The sequence below is a fragment of the Mustela lutreola genome, chromosome 9 (assembly GCF_030435805.1).
Source record: "Mustela lutreola isolate mMusLut2 chromosome 9, mMusLut2.pri, whole genome shotgun sequence".
Taxonomy (NCBI): Eukaryota; Metazoa; Chordata; class Mammalia; order Carnivora; family Mustelidae; genus Mustela; species Mustela lutreola.
In genome coordinates this window covers 72964209-72984208 of record NC_081298.1, presented here as the reverse complement: position 1 = coordinate 72984208, position 20000 = coordinate 72964209, and the positions used below count along the sequence as shown (strand labels likewise).

Here is a 20000-nt window from a genome sequence, read left to right as displayed (position 1 = left end):
GTTACTAAGATTAATAATTGTTTTCATTCTTAAAGATTTTCAACAGTTTCACATCTAAATTTTTGCACAGTTTTTGAGATCTTTATTTCTAGTTTTTGTTTGTTTTTTTAACCTGTCAAATCAGCATGTCCCAAAATTCTTGAGGGAAAGACTAGATGTTTTAACCCATTTTTAAGTAAAAAGTCATTTTTCTAAAAATGGCATATATTTCTTTCCCCTTCAGAACTAGTATGAGCTAGATGAATGCAATAGTGAGAATACTTTTTTTTTTTTTTAAGAATTAATTTATTTGACAGACAGAGACACAGTGAGAGAGGAACATAAGTAGGGGGAGTGGAAGAAGGAGAAGCAGGCTTCCCATGGAGGAGGAGGCCCCCCCACTTCTGGGGCTTGATCCCAAGACCCTGGGATCATGACCTGAGCCGAAGGCAGACACTTAACAACTGAGCCACCCAGGTGCCCCGAGAATAACATTTTTTAAAAAATTATTTTTTATTTATTTTCAGCATAACAAAATTCGTTATTTTTGCACCACACCCAGTGCTCCATGAAATCTGTGCCCTCTATAATACCCACCACCTGGTACCCCAACCTCCCATCCCCTGCCCCTTCAAAACCCTCAGATTGTTTTTCAGAGTCCATAGTCTCTCATGGTTCACCTCCCCTTCCAATTTACCCCAACTCCCTTCTCCTAACTCCCCATGTCCTCCATGCTATTTGTTATGCTCCACAAATAAATGAAACCATATGTAATTGACTCTCTCTGCTTGACTTATTTCACTCAGCATAATCTCTTCCAGTCCCATCCATGTTGCTACAAAAGTTGGGTATTTGTCCTTTCTGATGGAGGCATAATACTTCATAGTGTATATGGACCACATCTTCCTTATCCATTTGTCCGTTGAAGGGCATCTTGGTTCTTTCCACAGTTTGGCGACCGTGGCCATTGCTGCTATAAACATTGGGGTACAGATGGCCCTTCTTTTCACTACATCTGTATCTTTGGGGTAAATACCCAGTAGTGCAATTGCAGGGTCACAGGGAAGTTCTATTTTTATGAATGAAAAGGGAGCGATCACAACTAACACCAAGGAACTAGAAACAATCAGCAGAAGTTATTATCAACAGTTATATGTCAATAAGCTAAGCAACCTAGATGAAATGGATGCATTCCTGGAAAACTATAAACTCCCAAAATTGAACCAGGAAGAAATTGACAACCTGAATAGACCGGTATCTAGTAACGAGATTGAAGATCAAAAACCTCCCAAAAAACAAGAGCCCAGGACCTGATGGATTCCCTGGGGAATTCTATCAAACTTTCAAAGAAGAAATAACACCTATTCTCCTGAAGCTGTTTCAAAAAATTGAAGCAGAAGGAAAACTTCCAGATTCTCTCTATGAAGCCAGCATTACCCTGATCCCCAAACCAGGCAAAGACCCTACTAAAAACGAGAATAATTCTTAAGGAATAAATACATGAGTCCCGAATGCCTATGTTTGGTAAATAATTTTGTATATCAAAAAGATGCTTTGGAAGGAGGGTTTAGAGAGTGAGGTAGTTTTGAATCAATACAGCTGTTTCATTTGACTCATTTTAAATAAACAACTCCATGTAGCTAATACCACTTAAATTTCCAGCACAGAATTTCAAAGGGAAGTAGGGGGTGGGTGGATTAACATTAAGATGTTGGTTGTCCATTATTTCATTTTATAATGGATGCCCCAATTTTTAAACACACAGTAGTACTGGATATTGTTGAAGTAACAACACTACTATATTTAGAAATAATATTAATTTCATTATCTGCATAATTTTTCTTATATTTCAAAATATCTCTTATGTATATGAAAAAATATATATGAAAAGTTCATCTTCAGGAAGAGAATAATTAACACTATTTTAGCTTTCAAAATTACTAAAATGGCCTGTAAAAACCAGGAGAAACAACACTTTAAAAAAAGACAAATATTCTGGAATTAAAACTTTAGTTTTCAATTGTGTGACTTCAACTTTGTACCACCAAAATGGAAATGGCATGTGTATGTATAAGTAGGAGCCACTTATATCTACACTACCCACCCCAAAAGAACAGAGAAAGTACAACAATGTTATAAAACAAGGTTTATTCTGCAATACTTTATCATAATGAATTGCATCTCTTTGGTAAAAATAAACTTTATAAACATTTTAATAATCAGAGATTAGATACAAAAACTAAATATCTGTTAGGTTGCTTTTAATATGAGTGAAGACTGGCAACTGAGAAGTGGTTCACTTGTGACTGGTCATCTACTGGCAGTTATAACTCAAACTCAGGGCAATTTTTATGCTACATTAGAAAAGAGGAGAAGGAAACCAGTTTAACAACTCAAATTTCTTGAATCAGAAAGCATTACACTTCATTTAAAAATAAATAATAGTTACAGTGAATTGGCAATTATACATTTTTATACACTATATGATGGCAACATAATACTTGAAGCACTTAGTTTAATAAGAAATGTACAACAATTTTAAAAACAAGTTTTGACAATGGCACTGGCAGTTAGATGCAAAAAAATGTGCTTTAAGAAAAAATGGCAGGTATAACATTAAAATACTCTACTTTGTCTTTCAATAAATATTTTGAGTACATCATTAACATAGTGAAGTAAACTTTGTTTAAATCAAAGCTTACACATTTCAAACTAACAACAACAACAACAACAAAAAACCTGTAAAGTATATGTAAACCAGAAAGCCTTTAATTAAATGCTATGGTCTTCAAAAATGGTTGTTAAGTTACTGTAGTATTTAAGACAGAAGTCTTTATAGCTTTGTGAAGTATTCACATCTGTTGGTTAAATTGCTAGGAAAGGCCTCCTGGTTTATGAAGACACACACATTCCCTCAACGCTTTCTCTACCTTTGAATTCGTGCTTACATATATTTAACTAACCACCTAGTATGAACCCTTTACATAATGCCTCAGAAAGTAGCAAAAGAAAAAATATATATATTCTAAACCTTACTATATACAGGGGTATCTACATTAAGAGAAGTCATGCTGGCTCTAGGGAGGAAAGGAAAGGCTCAAAGGTGGAAAAAAGGAGACAATCCACCAATAATTAGCTTTTCCATGAATACAAGTAATGTTTTCTTCTCTGAATTTGATAGGTAAAATAAAATATCAATTTAGTAATAATATTGCACAAACAAATTTCAAAAATCTATATTCAAGGAACACTGATTCTATTTGGGATGTGAAAGATAAAGATTAATTGTGCTGACTCAAAACTTTCACTAGATATCTATTATAAACTGGAATTGGCTATAACAATTTGTATTGATGTAAGGCAAATTACGTTAGCTTAAATCACAGTCTTAAAATATGCTAGAACATATATAACCTCTCTGGGACTGCCAAACTGTTTCTATTACAGTATAATTTCTTGTTAATATATTATTAGAAATACAATTTCCAGTCCATAGGACTTGAAATGACTTTCCTTAATTGGGTGGTTATTAGCCATGTTTTTATCTCAACACACCTGAGGAATGGGATCATATCTATGGAAGTAATAATGGGGGAATCATAATTAAAAAGCTACTTCCCCTTGAAAATAACTGCTTTGATAAATCAGTAAATGGAAAGTGATGCACTGAATTCTGTATAAGAATTGTGTAGAATATTATGTTATTTATATTAAATGAAAATAATTTTGAAGATCCCTCTTAAAGAGGGAACAACTCTCCCCCTCCTTATCTTAGAACATTTTCCTCTGCTTACGAAGAATAATTCCCTAATGGACAGGAACCAGAGAGAACATCTGTGGTACAGAATTTCAGTTGAACAAAATACATTGGAACCAGATCACTGAAATACACTTTTACTAATGTCTATCAAAAGGGCCACTGTAAACAGCTTTAAGATATTGTTATTAAAGTGATTTTTATAATCTGTGTGCTGTTTATACTGTGGTATAAGCATTTTTTTGTGTGTGTATTACAGTCACTGTCTACAGCAAAAGGTACCAACTTGGATTAGCCATTTTCTGTAGTAGATGTGACATGTATGAAGAAGGAAAAAAAAAAACCCAAATACCTCATCCTGCATACTTAAGAACTATTTTTCACTATCAACAAATTTAAAAATTACTGTATTTCAACAGCACCGATACTATTAACATGCCTATTCAAGTTCATTTACAATGAACATGGAAACAGGACAGGTAATATTAATGTTGTTATCCCTGGCTTAAATTTTTGCCAATAGAAAAAGATGTTTTCCATTATGCTTCTCATTCAACAGTTTTGCCCAAATAAAATTTACAAGTTAAAATAAAAGTATCTCTTAAAAAAAAAAATCCAAGAAAACGTTTTAGTCATAGAAACAGCTCAGAACCAACCCAAATCATGAGCCTATGTATCTATGTGTGTATGTATGTATGGATATACGAAATTATCAGGAAAATGAAAACAAGTTCATTGTTATAAAACAGAATGTACCATGAGACAAGACTAAACTTTTGGAAAGTTGCTTCCACCACTGTAAAAATATATACATAATGAGTAAGTTTAGTTTTATTAGTATCCTGTGTTCTTTCTAAATAATAAAGTCAAACCATAAAAATGATATGGAAAAATGTCTCACAGAAGCAGATTTGTTCAAATACTTAAAAGCCTTAGTCAGTGCACCTTTGGAACAGCAATATAAAATCTTTTAGCATGGAATAAATGGCACATATATTATAACTGCCTCCCCCAAAGGGTATACTGTATAAGATTTAATTGTATATGAATTTTGAAACTCATGAAGGTACTTTGTCTCTATAGTTTTGTTAAATCCTTTTAAATTTAACTAGGAATACATATAGACTTAATTCATATCATACAAACCTTGGAAGTTTTTCCTAAATGATCTATCTTTATTTAAAAGGACATAAGTAGTAACTATTCAAAATATTTCTATTAGATTACACTCCATTCCTACTACAAAATTCCCAGAATGCAGTCCATTTAACAACACATGAAAGATTCTCTTATTGCAAAAAGTGTGTCAAAATGGGTGTTAACCCCGTAACACACTTTATGGCTATATCCTCTCATTGGATTGTTTCTACCCAACAAAGACAGCTAGTGGCTAAAATTCAAACAATGGTTGCAAAGCACTTTGGGAACAAACAAAAGGCCCCAGTAAATGTTATGCAACATCGGGGAAGAAAAAAAAAATCAAAGATAATATTGTAATAGGAATTGGAGTATTCTTAGATGAAATTTTACCACAAAACTGACTTTTCTAAATTTTAAGAACTCTTTGCTGTACTTCCTGCCTATGTAACCAAAAGGAGCTTTTGAGACATCTAGGACCTTTTCCAATTTATATTCAAGTTTTTCCATGCTTCAACAAAAAATAATTAAAAACAAAAATTAAGACAAAATAAAAAATCAAAATCTCATTCTACTGGGTTGCATGTGTCCAGAGAGAAGTATGTGAGAAAGACATCAGCAACATTTTTGGCTGGATCAGCAACTATAGCTAATTACAAATGATTGGAAAGGAAAATGAGAAAAAGTTACAGAGTTGCCAATTCTTACACTTTAGCATATTAACAGAATAAAAGATACTTCCTACAAGTTTTAAGACACAGGCTGTGGATTTTCCTATAAAAAATTTCCAAATTTTAAAGACACTTATCACAAAAATTAGCTTTTAGGACTTGGCATCGTATCTATGGTTGGACATGGTCCTAACAGCAATTATTTAATAAAGATTAAAACAAATGTTTCGAAATAAACAGGTAATTAGCACCCCTCCCCCACCCCAAACCAAAAGAAGTCCATTATGGCTTTGATATCCCTTGTAAAGAATTAAGTAGAAGAGTATTGCCACACTTGAAAATAATTTCACACTAATAAGTATTTCTATTTTTTCCACTGCTTTTGATTTTGTGTCTTTGCAGTACTTATTAGGGAACCCAGACACGTACGGATTCCAGCAAGGTGGAGCAGAGATCCAGCTGCCTCTTTGAGCTCCTCATCAATTTCTTGACATAACTGTTTGCGCATCTTTTTGCCTGGCTGTCCTTTTTCAGAGGTATCTGCACAAGCCTGTGATGCATAGCCACTGTCTCCAAGAGGATCATCTTCATAATCAACATCTGTATCTTCTTCACTGCGAAATCCTTCACTGCCATCACTTCCCACATGGCTACTCTTTGGGATAAAATCATATGCCTCATCCACAGAGGACAGAGAAGACACGCTAGACCTGGATGCACAGCGCTGTGCTGCCATGCTACTTGCACTGTAATTGTGGTCTTCTTTTGGATCAATGCTCGTGGCCAAAGAATCACTCTCTTGCAATCGCACAGTACTGGGATGATTAAATGCATTGCTGTAACTCCTCTTTTTTTGCATTGCTGTTTTAAGAGGAAGAGGCTTCTCACCTGTGGAAAAAAACACTTCCATCAGTAGGTCAAATGCATCTGATTGCCAAGAACAGACCATTTAAACGAGTAGTGAGTTTTGGTTAGTAAAGTTCTGTAGGTTTTTGTTCACTTGTTTCTTTTTTTACTTAGACATTATATGCCATCCTTTGGTATTAACTTAAAACATTTTAAAATCACTTAATGATATGACTTGACCTTTCCAGGAAAATTATAATTATTTTGAGCTGTTTGTAGAGAATGCCTCAATAAGAATGTACCACTGTTGAGCTAACCATTTTCTTTTCTTTTTTTTTTTTTTTAAAGATTTTATTTATTTATTTGACAGAGAGAAATCACAAGTAGATGGAGAGGCAGGCAGAGAGAGAGAGAGGGAAGCAGGCTCTCCACTGAGCAGAGAGCCCGATGCGGGACTCGATCCCAGGACTCTGAGATCATGACCTGAGCCGAAGGCAGCGGCTTAACCCACTGAGCCACCCAGGCGCCCGAGCTAACCATTTTCTTATTGATATTTAGGTTTTCCCTATTTTTCACTATGAATAATATTGCAATGTGAATCCTTCTAGATGCCTCTTCTTAAACATATGCGAATATTCTTCTAGAATAGCAAGAAACAGATTTATTAAGTAAAAGGATATATACATTTTAAATTGTAATTGGTATTTTTTTTTTTTTAACAGAAGTATAGTTGACATACAATCTTACATTTGTTTTAGGAGTACAATATAGGGATTTGACAATTCTAAACATTATGTAAGTAAAGTCAACATATAAAGTTTTACAATATTATTGACTCTATTCCCTATACTGTACTTTTCATCCCCCTGTGATTTATAACTGGAATTTTGTAACCTCTTAACTGCCTTCACTTATTTCACTTATCCCTCCACCTTCCTTGCCCCTGGCAAGCACCAGTCTGTTCTCTTGTAAGTCTGTTTCTGTTCTTTCTTTCCTTCTTCCTTTCCTTCTTTCTTGATTTTGCTTATTTGACAGAGCACGCACACACACACAAGTGTACAAACACGAGTGGCAGGTTCCCTGCTGTGCAAAGAGCGTGACATGGGGCTTGATCCCAGGACTCTGGGATCATGCCCTGAGCCAAAGGCAGATGCTTAACTGACTGAGTCACCCAGGTGCCTGTTTTTTTTGTTCTTAGGATTTTTATTAATTTGAGAGACAGAGAGGAGTGAGGGGAAGGCTGGAGGGGGAGGGAAAGGGACAAGCACACTCCACATGAGCATGGAGCCTACTCAGGGCTCAATCTAGGACCCCAAGATCATGACATGAGCTGAAACCAAGAGTCAGGCACGTAATGGACTGAGCCACCCAGGCATCTGCTTTTGTTTTCTGTTTGTTCATTTGTTTTGTTTTTTAGATTCCATATATGAGTGAAATCATATGTAGTTTGTCTTTCCCTGGCTTTCTTTCACTTGGCATAAAACTCTCTAGGTCCATTTATGTTGTCAAGAATGGCAAAATTTCATTCCTTTTTTATGGTGGAGTAATATTCCATTTTATCCATTCATCTACTGATGATGGACAGAAGATGTTTGCTTCCATACCTTGGCTATGCAAATAATGCTGCAATAAACACAGGGGTGCAGGTATCCTTTCAAATTAAGTGTTTGTTTTTTCAGGTAAATACCCAGATGTGGAATTACAGGATGGTATGGTACTTCTATTTTCAGTTTTTTGAGGAATTTCCATACTGTTTTTCATAGTGGCTGCACCTATTTGCCTTCCCACCAATTGCAGGTTCCCTTTTTCTCTACATTCTCATCAACACTTGTTAATTTCTTACCTTTTTGATACTAGACATTCTAATTAGTAGGAGATTTCACTGTGGTTTGATTTGTATTTGTGGCTGGTATTTTCAAATTGTGCTCCAAAATGGTTGTACTAACTTACATCCTACAGTGTTCAACAATATTCAGTTCTCACAATTAAAACCTAATATTATCATTTTAATTTTTCATAATCTCATGGGCAAAAAAAGTAGTATCTCAGTATTGTTTCATTTGGCATTTCCCTGTCTTCTAGAGAAGCTGCATATCTTTTCAAATGTGTGTTTCCACTTTATTTCCTTCCCTGAGATCTGCCTAATTGATATATTGGCTTTTCTGAATATCTTTCTTATTTCTTACTTGTAGAGTCCTTTTACTCAATATTAACCTTTTGTTTATTATATACATATTAAAAAAAATGTTCTCTCAAGTGTTTTCCTTGTGTGACTTTTCTTACAAATACCTTTTGTTGTGAGAACTACAGAATTTTGATGTTTAAATTTACCTATGTTTTCTTTTATGGATTTTGCACTTAGTATCTAAAGGGTTTTTATTCCAAAGTTATAAATTTCTTATATTTTTCTTATATTTATATATATTTATATTTCTTATATTTATATATAAATTTCTTATATTTTGTTATTTATGACTTTCATTTTTACTTTTAAATTCTCAACTTTAATTTCCACACATGCTTTTTATTTCCTTGTTTCCTGGTCCATGTAAAAATATCACAGTATTAACTTCAATCTCATAACTGCTCACATATATTAATGGAAATACAATAAAATGGAAACTAAGTAATTCAAATGAAAACACAATTTAGTTAGAAAAAACAATTCTGCCTATAATATTTAAATATTTTATATTCTAAATTACATTTGAAAAAGCACTCACAAAAATGTATTTTAGGAAGAATGGCATGATTGCTTACATTCTAAAATTCCTTGTTCTATAGAAGTATTTAAAAGCATCATTGCAGTGGCAGCATCAATATCAGATTCTGAAAAAGGAAGAGAGTAACAATATTAATGTTCTTTATAAAAGAGAAGCTATTATAAGTATTTGTAAAGGTAACCAGTGTTAAGATTTGGTATATATTCTTTTACTTAAATACATACACACACACACAAAACAAAATGAGACATATTATTCTGCAATCTGTTTTTGTTCACTTAAAATTATGAACAGTTTATGGGGCGCCTGGGTGGCTCAGTGCGTTAAGCCTCTGCCTTTGGCTCAGGTCATGATCTCAGGGTCCTGGGATCGAACCCCGCATTGGGCTCTCTGCTCTACAGGGAGACTACTTCCCCCACCCCCGCCACTGCCTGCCTCTCTGCCTACTTGTGATCTCTCTCTCTCTGTGAAATAAATAAATAAAAATCTTTAATAAAAAAATTATGAACAGTTTTATGGATAGTATCGAGTAAAGGAGAATTGAGAAGTACAAGATAAAATTTCTTACGATTTTCTTAGTAACATTTTTTCTCTAGCTTGCTTTAGTGTAAGCAAACAGTATGTTATTCATAAAACATACAAAATATGTGTTCACAACTGTGTATGTCATCACTAAGGCTTCCAGTCAACAGTAGACTATTAATAGTTAAGTTTTGGGGGAATCAAGTTATACATGGATTTTCAACTGTATAGGGGAAGGAGGCAGGGGGTCAGCACTCCTAACCCCTGCATTGTTCAGGGGTCAACTGTACTTGACTAAAAATGTACATTAAGGCACTATTACTTTTTAGAATTTTTACCTTTTAAGAAAAAGATTATTTGAGAGAGAATGAGACAGAAAAAGAGAGGAAAAGAGGGAGAGTACAAGCAGGTGGAGGGCCAGAGGGAGAGAATATTGAAGCAGAATCCCACTGGCAGGGCTCAATCCCACGGCCCATGAGACCAGGACCTGAGCCGAAACCAAAGGTCAGACATCCAACCAACTGAGCCACTGAGGTTCCCCTACACTTTATAGCATGTAAAAAATATCTTTATCTGTGTGTATCTGCAGTTATGAAGTACTGCATTAATTACATACTAATTATAGGAGTTAGAAATATGTATACTTGGTCAGTCTCGATCATGTGAGTTTACAAATGCTAAATAAATAATTACTGCTGGTACAAAAGTATTAGTCATGTTTTTAATCATAATTATCTATGAGCCCACAAGTACTAGAGACTTTGTAAGAGGTCAAACATAATTATGGATATTCCATAAGAAAAATGAACTTTAAAAGGCTGGTAAAATCAGCAGGTTCTACTCCAGATAAAGTTATTATGCTCTCATATCACTTTTCTGATAGAAGTTCCTCTCCATCTTGGTGATCTATTATTCTGAATAACTGTAATTAAATCAAAGTAATATGGTATAACCGAATGTGAAGGAAAAGTTAGAAAATACTGAGAAATCTTAGATCATAAAGATGTTTAAAATAAGATTCAGATTATGAAACCTCCCATTTCTATCTCAAAGCTAGAAAATTTTTATTATCCTAATGTTTTCCATTTTATTTGTAATACCTAATTATAAAGTTATTTTAGACAGTAAAGCCATAAAAATATTGACTTCTCCTCTCCCCAACTTGACCATAAACTCTGTGAAGACAGAAAAAGTTACTGTTACTGACTTTACCGAATAGACTTAAGTAAATCAGAAGATGGTTGTTATGAAGAAGTACATAATATCACTACTCTTTCCCCTTCAATAAACTGTGGCCTCATGAAGCAAGAATCTCTATGAATGCCTTCCCAATTAAGGTAGGAACCTGTCTTATCTATGTTCCACAATCCTTGGAACAACAGTGGGTCCTTGAAAAATGTGTAAATAATAAAGTATATGACCTCTTTGCCCTCCTTTCCTTAGATTAAACTAATTAGCACCAAATTACTGATGTTGGGTATCAATGGGCTTGACATGTTCTGAGTATTACTAACTCATCTAATCCTCACAACTTTATGATGTGGGTACTATTAGTATTTCCATCTGAAAAATGAAAAAAACAGACATCGACAGGTCTTTAGGGGAGGTGGGGCTTGAACCTCTCTATAGCCTACTTCTAGAACCTAGGCCTTCAATTTGTACTCTATCAATTATCAATCATTAATACTTGTATCCATGTATCCATGATTAGAGTAGGAAATTCTGTGAGATTTACAGAATATACTGGAAATTCTGTATTCTGTTATTCATTCAATAAAATGAATATACTATTATGAGCTAGACATCATTCCAGGCTGTGGGAATACAGCAAAAAACTAAACAGGAAAACCCCTAACCTCTCAGAATACAAAGGAATAATTAAAACACAGTATGTTACAAGATGACAAATATAAGGGAGAGAAACTAAGTGGAAAGGGGGATAGAGAGTGTTAGGAAGGGTGACTGCACTTTAAATACAGAGGTTAGAGAAGGCTTCAAGAAGCAAGTGTTGAGCACAGATTCAGGGAGATGAGAAAAAGAAGTCATGTAGCTATCTGAAGGAAAAGTATTTCAAGGCAGGAAGAACAGTAAGTAAAAAGATTATGAATCACTGTTTCTCATGTCATGGCCATGAAAAGATCTCTTTCAGAGATCTTTTCTTTTAGAATGATACCGGACTATAATTTGATAGAGTTCAGTATTCCAACACGTCTTTGAAGAAGAAAAGGTGCAGACTCCAGTCCATATTGTAGCTCTGTGTGAACTGGAAGAAAGCAAGTCTGCCTCCAGGTGAATGCTTCCCTGTGTGAATGCACACAGCTTGAAGACTGGAGCGTGGGCTGAATTTCAGACCCCACTCATTGCCTCAGCCAAGTGGCCTTGCACAGGGGACATCTTGCATGGCGTTATATAAAAGCCCTGACAGAGAGTTTCCTGTTCCAGGAAATAATTTGTCTTTTAATAAAAAAAAAAAGGGCTACCTTGTCACCAATTTCATTAAGGGGGAAAAAAAAAAGGAAGTGATGCTGAGGGAGAATCTAACTCAGAAAAGCATTATAATGAGGAAACAATTTCAGAAAATTTATAATCTTACAAATGAAGTACCTATAAAATCTTAACAAATAAAGATTAGTGTATCTCTAGCTTAACTTCCTATAGAAACTTCCATTAGAATTCAAGGAGTCATGTTTCTTAAAAATAATATCTAAAACTAAAGAAAATTGGTGAGCCTTATCTGGACAACATTAAAAAGCTGCATGAACACCACTTCTCTTCTTAGTTTCCAAATATTTAATGATAACACAATTAGATACTATTTTTGTAATAGTAGGAGGACTGGAAAAGTGTACCTTAAATGCGTTTATTTCTTGTAATAGATTTATTATAACCAAATTAATTTGAACTCTTCCACATGAAATTAACTTTATGAAACCAAAAACTTCCCTGCAAAACGATTTTATCTATGTGTAATTTGTTTGGTTTCAAGCATTTTAAGGATGCTTCCCATAATGACTTGCCAATTAACTCTAGAAAAATGTCTTCACTCCAAAAATGACCCCAAACACTTGGTAATCAAGCATACCTGATTACCAATTATTTGTCCAAGGTACAATCTTGAACTTTTTAGAACAAGAAAACCAAAAACTCTCTGTATAGATTTTACAATTTTTATTTAGAGTACTCAATCTGTTTTGGTATTAAACTGAATACTTAGTTGTTTATTGTCACAATTGAAAATGCTTCATGCTATTTTTTTCACTGATAATACTTTAAGCTATTTAAAATGTAGCTCTGTTTTTAAAGACATACTATTACCTAGCATATCCAGTTCATAATGAATAAAAATTTAGTTCTTTTATAAGTCTTTTATAAACATTTTCTCTGATGCTATTTAGATTAAATAAATAATTCATTTCTAGTTGAAAGTCATTTGTCATTAAGATTCATGAGAGCCATCCAAATAGTGATTAAAAAAGCCAACTTAGTTCAAAGTCATATTATTTTTCTTTTTTCCTTCATAGTTCTGACTGGAGTTGAAGACATGCTACTGATTTAATATCTGATTCCAACAAATTTCTGTCCTAAGTGTTAATTTGTATGTCCTGGTTTATAGTTTCTTAGCCTTGATGCTGGGAAATTACTAATAATAACTGAGAAAAAAATTCCAAGACACTAGGTTCACCTATGTGAAACTAAGGGTTATTACACAAACTGACAGGTCTCTGTCACCTGATTCTCAATCCATTTGCTTAAGGAATGATATGAGAACCATTTAAACCATAATTTAAATGATTATAAGCTCAGTAATAACTATAAGGACTTCCTAGCTCTATCAAAGCTAACATATACATTTATAGAGCATTCAAACAGAGAAGCTGTCTCTTGTGATTCTTTAATAGAGGAAAGCAATTTTGATAAACTTCCAATACTGTAAGCTCCTTGGACCACTGGTTTAGTTTCATTTCTATTAAGATAATAATTATGTTGGGGTGCCTGGGTGTCTCAGTGGGTTAAGTATCTGCCTTTGGCTCAGGTCATGGTCTCAGGGTCCTGGGATCAAGCATGCTTCCCCCTCTCTCTGCCTGCCTCTCTGCCTACTTGTCTTCTCTCTCTATCAAATAAATAAATAAAAATAAAAATAGATTAAAATTATGCTAATTTAGAATCTTAAAATTTGAATCTAGATTTGTACTTAGCCCCTAACATCATCATTAACCATCTAAAGTTTATATTTATATATATAAATATGTATATTTTTATATATGTAAATATGTATATATTTATATATGTAGATATATATTTATATTTGCAGTATACTATGACTTCAGTAAAGTTCCATTTTTGTCATCTTTGCTAACTGATGTAGCCTTGTGCCTAGCCCACAGGTATGCTCCATAAATATTTCTAAATATTTCTTAAGCAGAGGAATTTATTCTAAATCCACAACAAACCAAAATATTGACAAAAAAGATTTTGTTTTGCTATCTCAGTAAGAGATCCCTGTGCCTCCCGCCCTCTGTTATAAACTACTGTAACATATACATTGGCATATAAAATTTGTCATTGTAAGGTGAGCAAGAAAGACAACTAGACTTTAAACAAACTGCTATACCTACTTTAGGTGATAGTAACTATTTCTGGAGTTTCTACACCTAAACAAGTTCTCCTGTTGCTCTTATGTGTTTAAACGTAGCTTTATTATAATGATTAGTAAAGACGAATCTGTGAAGTGAGAGATAAATCTAATACTGGATTCTAATACTGGAACTCAATGACACCTAAGTGACCTTTATAAAACACAAAACTGACAATGTTGCCTCCTTCTTTAATGTGCTTCAGTAGCTCCCCCAGTGCCTCATACCTAGTAGGAGTACAGGTTCTGGTATCAGAGTTTCTGCATTCCTTGTATGCCTTTTACTAGTGATGTGGCCTTGAGAAAGTTACTTAATCACTCCAATCTTCTCCAAACTTTATTTGTAAAAGTAGGTAACAATACCTCAAAGAATTATAAGGACTAAATGAGATAATGCATTCAAAGTACCATAGTAAGGAACTCAATGCTAACTAATGTTGTCATTATATAGAAGGAGTTCAACACATAATGCTAAGTAAGTTCTCCGTGACTTGACTAATGCTCGCTTAAACGTCTTCATTTGGCTTGCACATGCTAAATGATCACATCTACAGTCAGTGGGCCAACGCTGCCAAATTGTCTTTTATAATCCTAGGGTTCAACCACACTCACTGGCCTGCAGTTCCTAGCAGATACCCTCCAACAAGGTCAAGTATTTCCCCAACTTCTGAGGTCCAGCTCAAGCACCACTTTCTTTTCTAAGGGGCCTTTCCTGATCTACCTCTAAGCTTACTTTGCCAACTTACTTCCTTTTTTTTTTTTTTTTTAAGATTTTTATTTATTTATTTGACAGACAGAGATCACAAGTAGGCAGAGAGAGAGGAAGGGAAGCAGGCTCCCTGCTCAGCAGAGAGAGCCCAACTCGGGGCTCGATCCCAGGACTCTGGGATCATGACCTGAACCAAAGGCACAGGTTTTAACCCACTGAGCCACCCAGGCGCCCCACCAACTTACTTTCTTTTTCCCCAAAGTACTCTGCATAACCTTGCCAACCTTTTTCAACTAAACTGTATGGTTTTTGAGAATAGGGCCTGGGTCACTTTTATCTCTGCATATCCCAAAGTATTCACACATTGTTTCGGCACTATGTGGGAAGTCAACAATTACTTGTAGAATAAACAGTTGAATGTTTAGTCCATTTAGCATTGTTTTTTCCCCAAACTTTTCTCTAGAAATAGCACTGAGAGAAGAAAAAGCAAATTTCCTCTTAAGTCTAGGCCCTAAAGCAACCTGATTTAAATATATAATTTTCTTAAGTTTTTGTGTGGTTTTGTATTTTCTGCTAAAACTCATGAGAACTGTATATTCTATTCCACAACAGGCCTGCATTTGTTTTAACCTGGAACTCCAAGCCCCCATGTCCCCAAGCTTAAGACTCACCAGTATAGAGATGGAGGGAAGTAAGCTATTAGCAGCACTGGAGAGGTGACGCACCATATGTCTAAGTCATTAGATGAAGGAGAGGGCTACTATGCTCTAGTTATAAAAAACTGAGGCTAAAACTAGCAGGAGAGGGGTGCCTGGGTGGCTCAGTCAGTTAAGCAGCTGCCTTTAACTCAGATCTTGATCCTGATCCTGGAGTCTCAGGATAGAGCCCCATTTCAGGGTCCCTGCTTGGTGGGGAGTCTGCTTGTCCCTCTCCCTCTACCCTACCCCCCCAGCTCGCTCTCTCTCTCCCAAATAAATAAATAAAATCTTTTTAAAAAAAATAAACTAGCAGAAGAAAAAACTGTAGAAGTGTCTGCTCACCAAAAGCAGCAGCAGAATCACGACAGAATGAAGTAAGAGCAAGAAGATTCTAAATAAACCCAGAATTCACAAAGAAAATGTTCTCAAAATCTGTATATGAATGTAGCCTGAAAGACTAAAGGTCAGAACTTATTGAGATAATAAAAATATGTAGTTTTTGCATGCCTAAATGTAGAGAAACCACATCTACCCATGCAGGAAGGAGAAAATGGATATTTGCATTATGTCAAGCCAGAACATAATCTGAACATACACTCAATACACTTAACTTCTTTGCAGAATTCTCTTCAGCTTTTTCACACCACTTCTCTCCCTCATTTTTACAGACCATCATCACACAGCTTCCTAGGCTTGGTTTAGTGTAGTTCCAAAGAGCCAAAATGCATCTGATATGCAGAAAAGACCTCTGGTCTGAGGATTTCTGTTTTTAAAAGTTACAGAAATGTTTCTAGGCCCAAAAGCAACAATGCTAGAAAACCTTATGTTACTACATCACTAACTTAAAATATTAATTATGAGTAGGGGGAAAAAACCACTAATTCAGAATTTTTATATACTTCAGAAAAGTCACCTATGAAATTCTGAAAGTTAACTTCCTCCCTCCTTAAAGTTCTTTACACTTAACCTATAAAAGAAATACTCTAAACTACATTCTGATCCAAACTTCTTCTGTAAAGGGTCAGTAAGTATTTTAGGTTTTGTCAGAGAAGAGGCAAAAACAAGGATACCATACAGAGATCTCTGTTGCAACTACTTAACTCTGTTCTTATAGTAAATTTTCACATCCCTTGAGATATTATTTTTCAACTATTTATAAATATAAACTCACAGACCACATAAAAACACATGGTGGGCCAGATATGGCCCACGGCATATTTTGCCAATCTCTATTCTAGACTAAGACAGGCTTGAAAAGACAGCTCTATATGACAGTATTACTATTTTCAAGGAGAAATACACAAAAGGAAATTAAAAAACAGAATATACAACAGTATACACAGTTTGAGCCTAGCATTTGGAAAAAAATGTGTGTGTGTGTGTGTGTGTGTGTGTGTGTGTGCATGCAGACAGACACATCTACTCATGTATAAGGTGTAAGAAGAATCAAAGAAACTAAAACAAAATGTGGACGATAATAAAGAGTAATAAGTTTGTTTCTTTTTTGTGGGAGTTATTTAAATTCAAGTTAGTTAACATATGGTCTATCATTAATTTGGGGGTAGAATTACCACTTAACATTTAACACTTAACATTTAACACTCAGTGCTCATAGCATCAAGTGCCCTCCTTAATACCCATCAACTCCACTCCCTAACCGTCCACCTACCCTGTTTGTTTTCTAGATCTAAGAGTATCTTAAGGTTTGTCCCTCTGTTTTTATCCTTTTTATTTTTCCTTCCCTTCTCTTATGTTCATCAGTTTTGTTTCTTAAAATTTAAATTCTTTTCTATAAATGTTTTTATTTTCCAAATCTTCTACAATGAATATGTAATACTTTTGTAATTAGAAAAGTATTAAATAAACCCCAAATCCTGATTTTTGACCTGAGCTGTTATAATTTAAAATAAAGTTTTTATACACATACCTTTGAGGGTTCGCACCTGGTTCTGCTTGAGTACAGAGTTTAAGAAGTGAGGTGATAAAGAGCCACTGAAAAATAAAGATAAATATGCTTATACAAATCTTTGTTTCACTTTTTATAGAACTTAGTCACAAATATGACCAATTTATACAATAAAAAACACAAACTATTTTTATCTTGTTTGCTTTGCTAATACTATTCAGTTTAGGAAGAGTCTGCCAAAGCAGAAAGAGCATTAGATCCAAGATTAAATCACAACTATTTGGACATTCTTAGGCAAAATAATTAATTTCTTAGTTTCTTCATCTGTAAAATAGGAATAATTAAACCTCCCACATAAGGGCTGCTGTAATGAATAATAATAATTCATTTAAAATGCCTGCAACAATAGACGATACATAATAGTTACTATTTGATTTTGTATTGGATGTTTTTAAGTTTGATATGATATCATATAGGTGTTACCACAGAAATGAAAGCACCTATCAAAACAAATGTATGAAGAGAATGTATGGTAATAAGGCAAAACAGATAAAGTTCCTGATTTTATTAAGAAATATCAGTATCAGATTAAACTTGCTATAGTCATAAGAGATCATCAGGACTTCAGGCTTTTTTTAAGTTTTAAGCAATTTCTACACCCAGAATGGGGCTTGAACTCAAAACCCTAAGATGAAGAGTCATATGCTCTTCTGACTGAGCTAGCCAGGTGTCCCATTTTGGCTTTTTTAATTTTTTTTCATTCCAAAAATTAAATCATTTTTGGGACACACTACTTTTGTTCTTTGAAATCTGTGAAAGCATAAAAAATCTGTTTTGCTAACTAAATTATAAGTCTATTTTGCATTAATAGTTTTACATATACTACATTTCATTCTTTTTCTCAACCTACCAATTATGACATGAAAGTGCTACACAAAGGTGTGTTAGATGGAACTATCATTTTGCCAAACAATGAAAAAGAGAAAATGTTTCCAGAAATATTAAGGTAATGTCTTAAAGTCAAAAATTATCTTTATGCTGTCATTTATCTATCTGTTTTTAAACCACAAAATCATTTTTATTTAACATATGATAAAGCTAAAAGATATAAGATATAATCATGAAAATGCAACCTATGAAAGGCATATTTGAAGTGCATAGTTGATGGTATACAAGAGTGTCAATTCCCTCATTTAATCTTTAAAAAAAATATAGCTAAATAAAACACATAAATGACAATAAGCAGAACTTACCATTAGTTTCTAAATTTTAATTGTTTTTTTAAACTACGACATCTCACAAGCACCAACATTAACTGATAAAGAAGATACCAAGTTTCAAACAATGAAGATACAAACTCTGATAAGTTTTCTAGGTTTCATTTCATAAAGATAAACCACTCAATCATTCTTGTGACAATAATCCTTCTAATCTACCAGTAAACAAGCTTAAGATCTCACTGAGTAGATATATATTACTAATTTCAACTTTAGCCTAATTTATTGTATTTCAGCTTATAGCCACTCCACTTAAAGTTATTTAATAGTAACTTTATTATTATTATTAACTAAGTTACTTAATAATTGTTTAAGAAATTAAACACTGTATGGAAATATTGATAATTATTGCAGTTGAAGAGTTCATTATAGTTTTCTCCCTCCTTTTATGTATGTTTGAAATTCTCCATCTAGTATTCTATTAAAAAGCTTTTTAACCATTATAAGACCACCCTCAAAAGTATCTCAACAAAATCTGGCATTTTCAAATGAATTTACATAAGAGGATTAAAAAAAAGATTCTCAAGGCTTTTTAGGAAATGGAAAGAAAACCAGATTTGAAGTATCATTTTCAGCTTTCACTTAAAATGGGAAAGCTGTAAGATCAATAGGAGTCACTGAGTTTAAAAACAAGAGCTAAGGAAATACAACATTTATCAGCAGAAACAAAACAAATAAAAAAGTCAAAGCATTATTTTACTTGTCAGACATTTAAAAATTTGAGACTGTGAACATAATTTTCAAATATTAAATGTGCTGTGAAAGAAAACCAACTTAAAAAAGAAAAAGGAGGGTGCCTGGGTGGCTCAGTGGCTTAAGCCTCTGCCTTCAGCTCAGGTCATGATCTCAGAGTCCTGGGATCGAGGCCCGCATTGGGCTCTCTGCTCAGCAGGGAGCCTGCTTCCCCTCTCTGTCTCTGTCTCCCTACTTGTGACCTCTGTCAAATAAATAAATAAAATCTTTAAAAAAAAATGAAAAAGGAATAAACATATACATAAAAATGTTATAACGACAAACTTAATTATCTTATTTTAAAAAGTTCAAATATACTTTTAATTTTCCATTTCATTAGTCCGCATTAGTATTGTAGGCAATTAAAATAATTTAAACCTTTTGTACCTGAAATCATTATTATAACTTTC

The 20000-nt window shown here is 34.0% G+C and overlaps 1 protein-coding gene across 4 annotated transcripts in view; it reads right to left on the bottom strand.

Moving 5' to 3' along the window:
• Positions 1-2112: 2112 nt before the first annotated feature.
• The window catches only part of FOXN2 (forkhead box N2), a 67384-nt gene continuing 49496 nt past the window's right edge, over positions 2113-20000 (bottom strand). For all 4 annotated transcript variants that reach the window (XM_059134752.1, XM_059134750.1, XM_059134751.1 and 1 more), the window contains 3 exons: positions 17603-17667; positions 9151-9219; positions 2113-6432 (listed from right to left, as the gene is read on the bottom strand). In XM_059134752.1, coding sequence (XP_058990735.1) covers positions 5909-6432; positions 9151-9219; positions 17603-17667 — 658 coding nt within the window. In that variant the 3' untranslated portion in view covers positions 2113-5908. The remainder of the gene's footprint in view (positions 6433-9150; positions 9220-17602; positions 17668-20000) is intronic.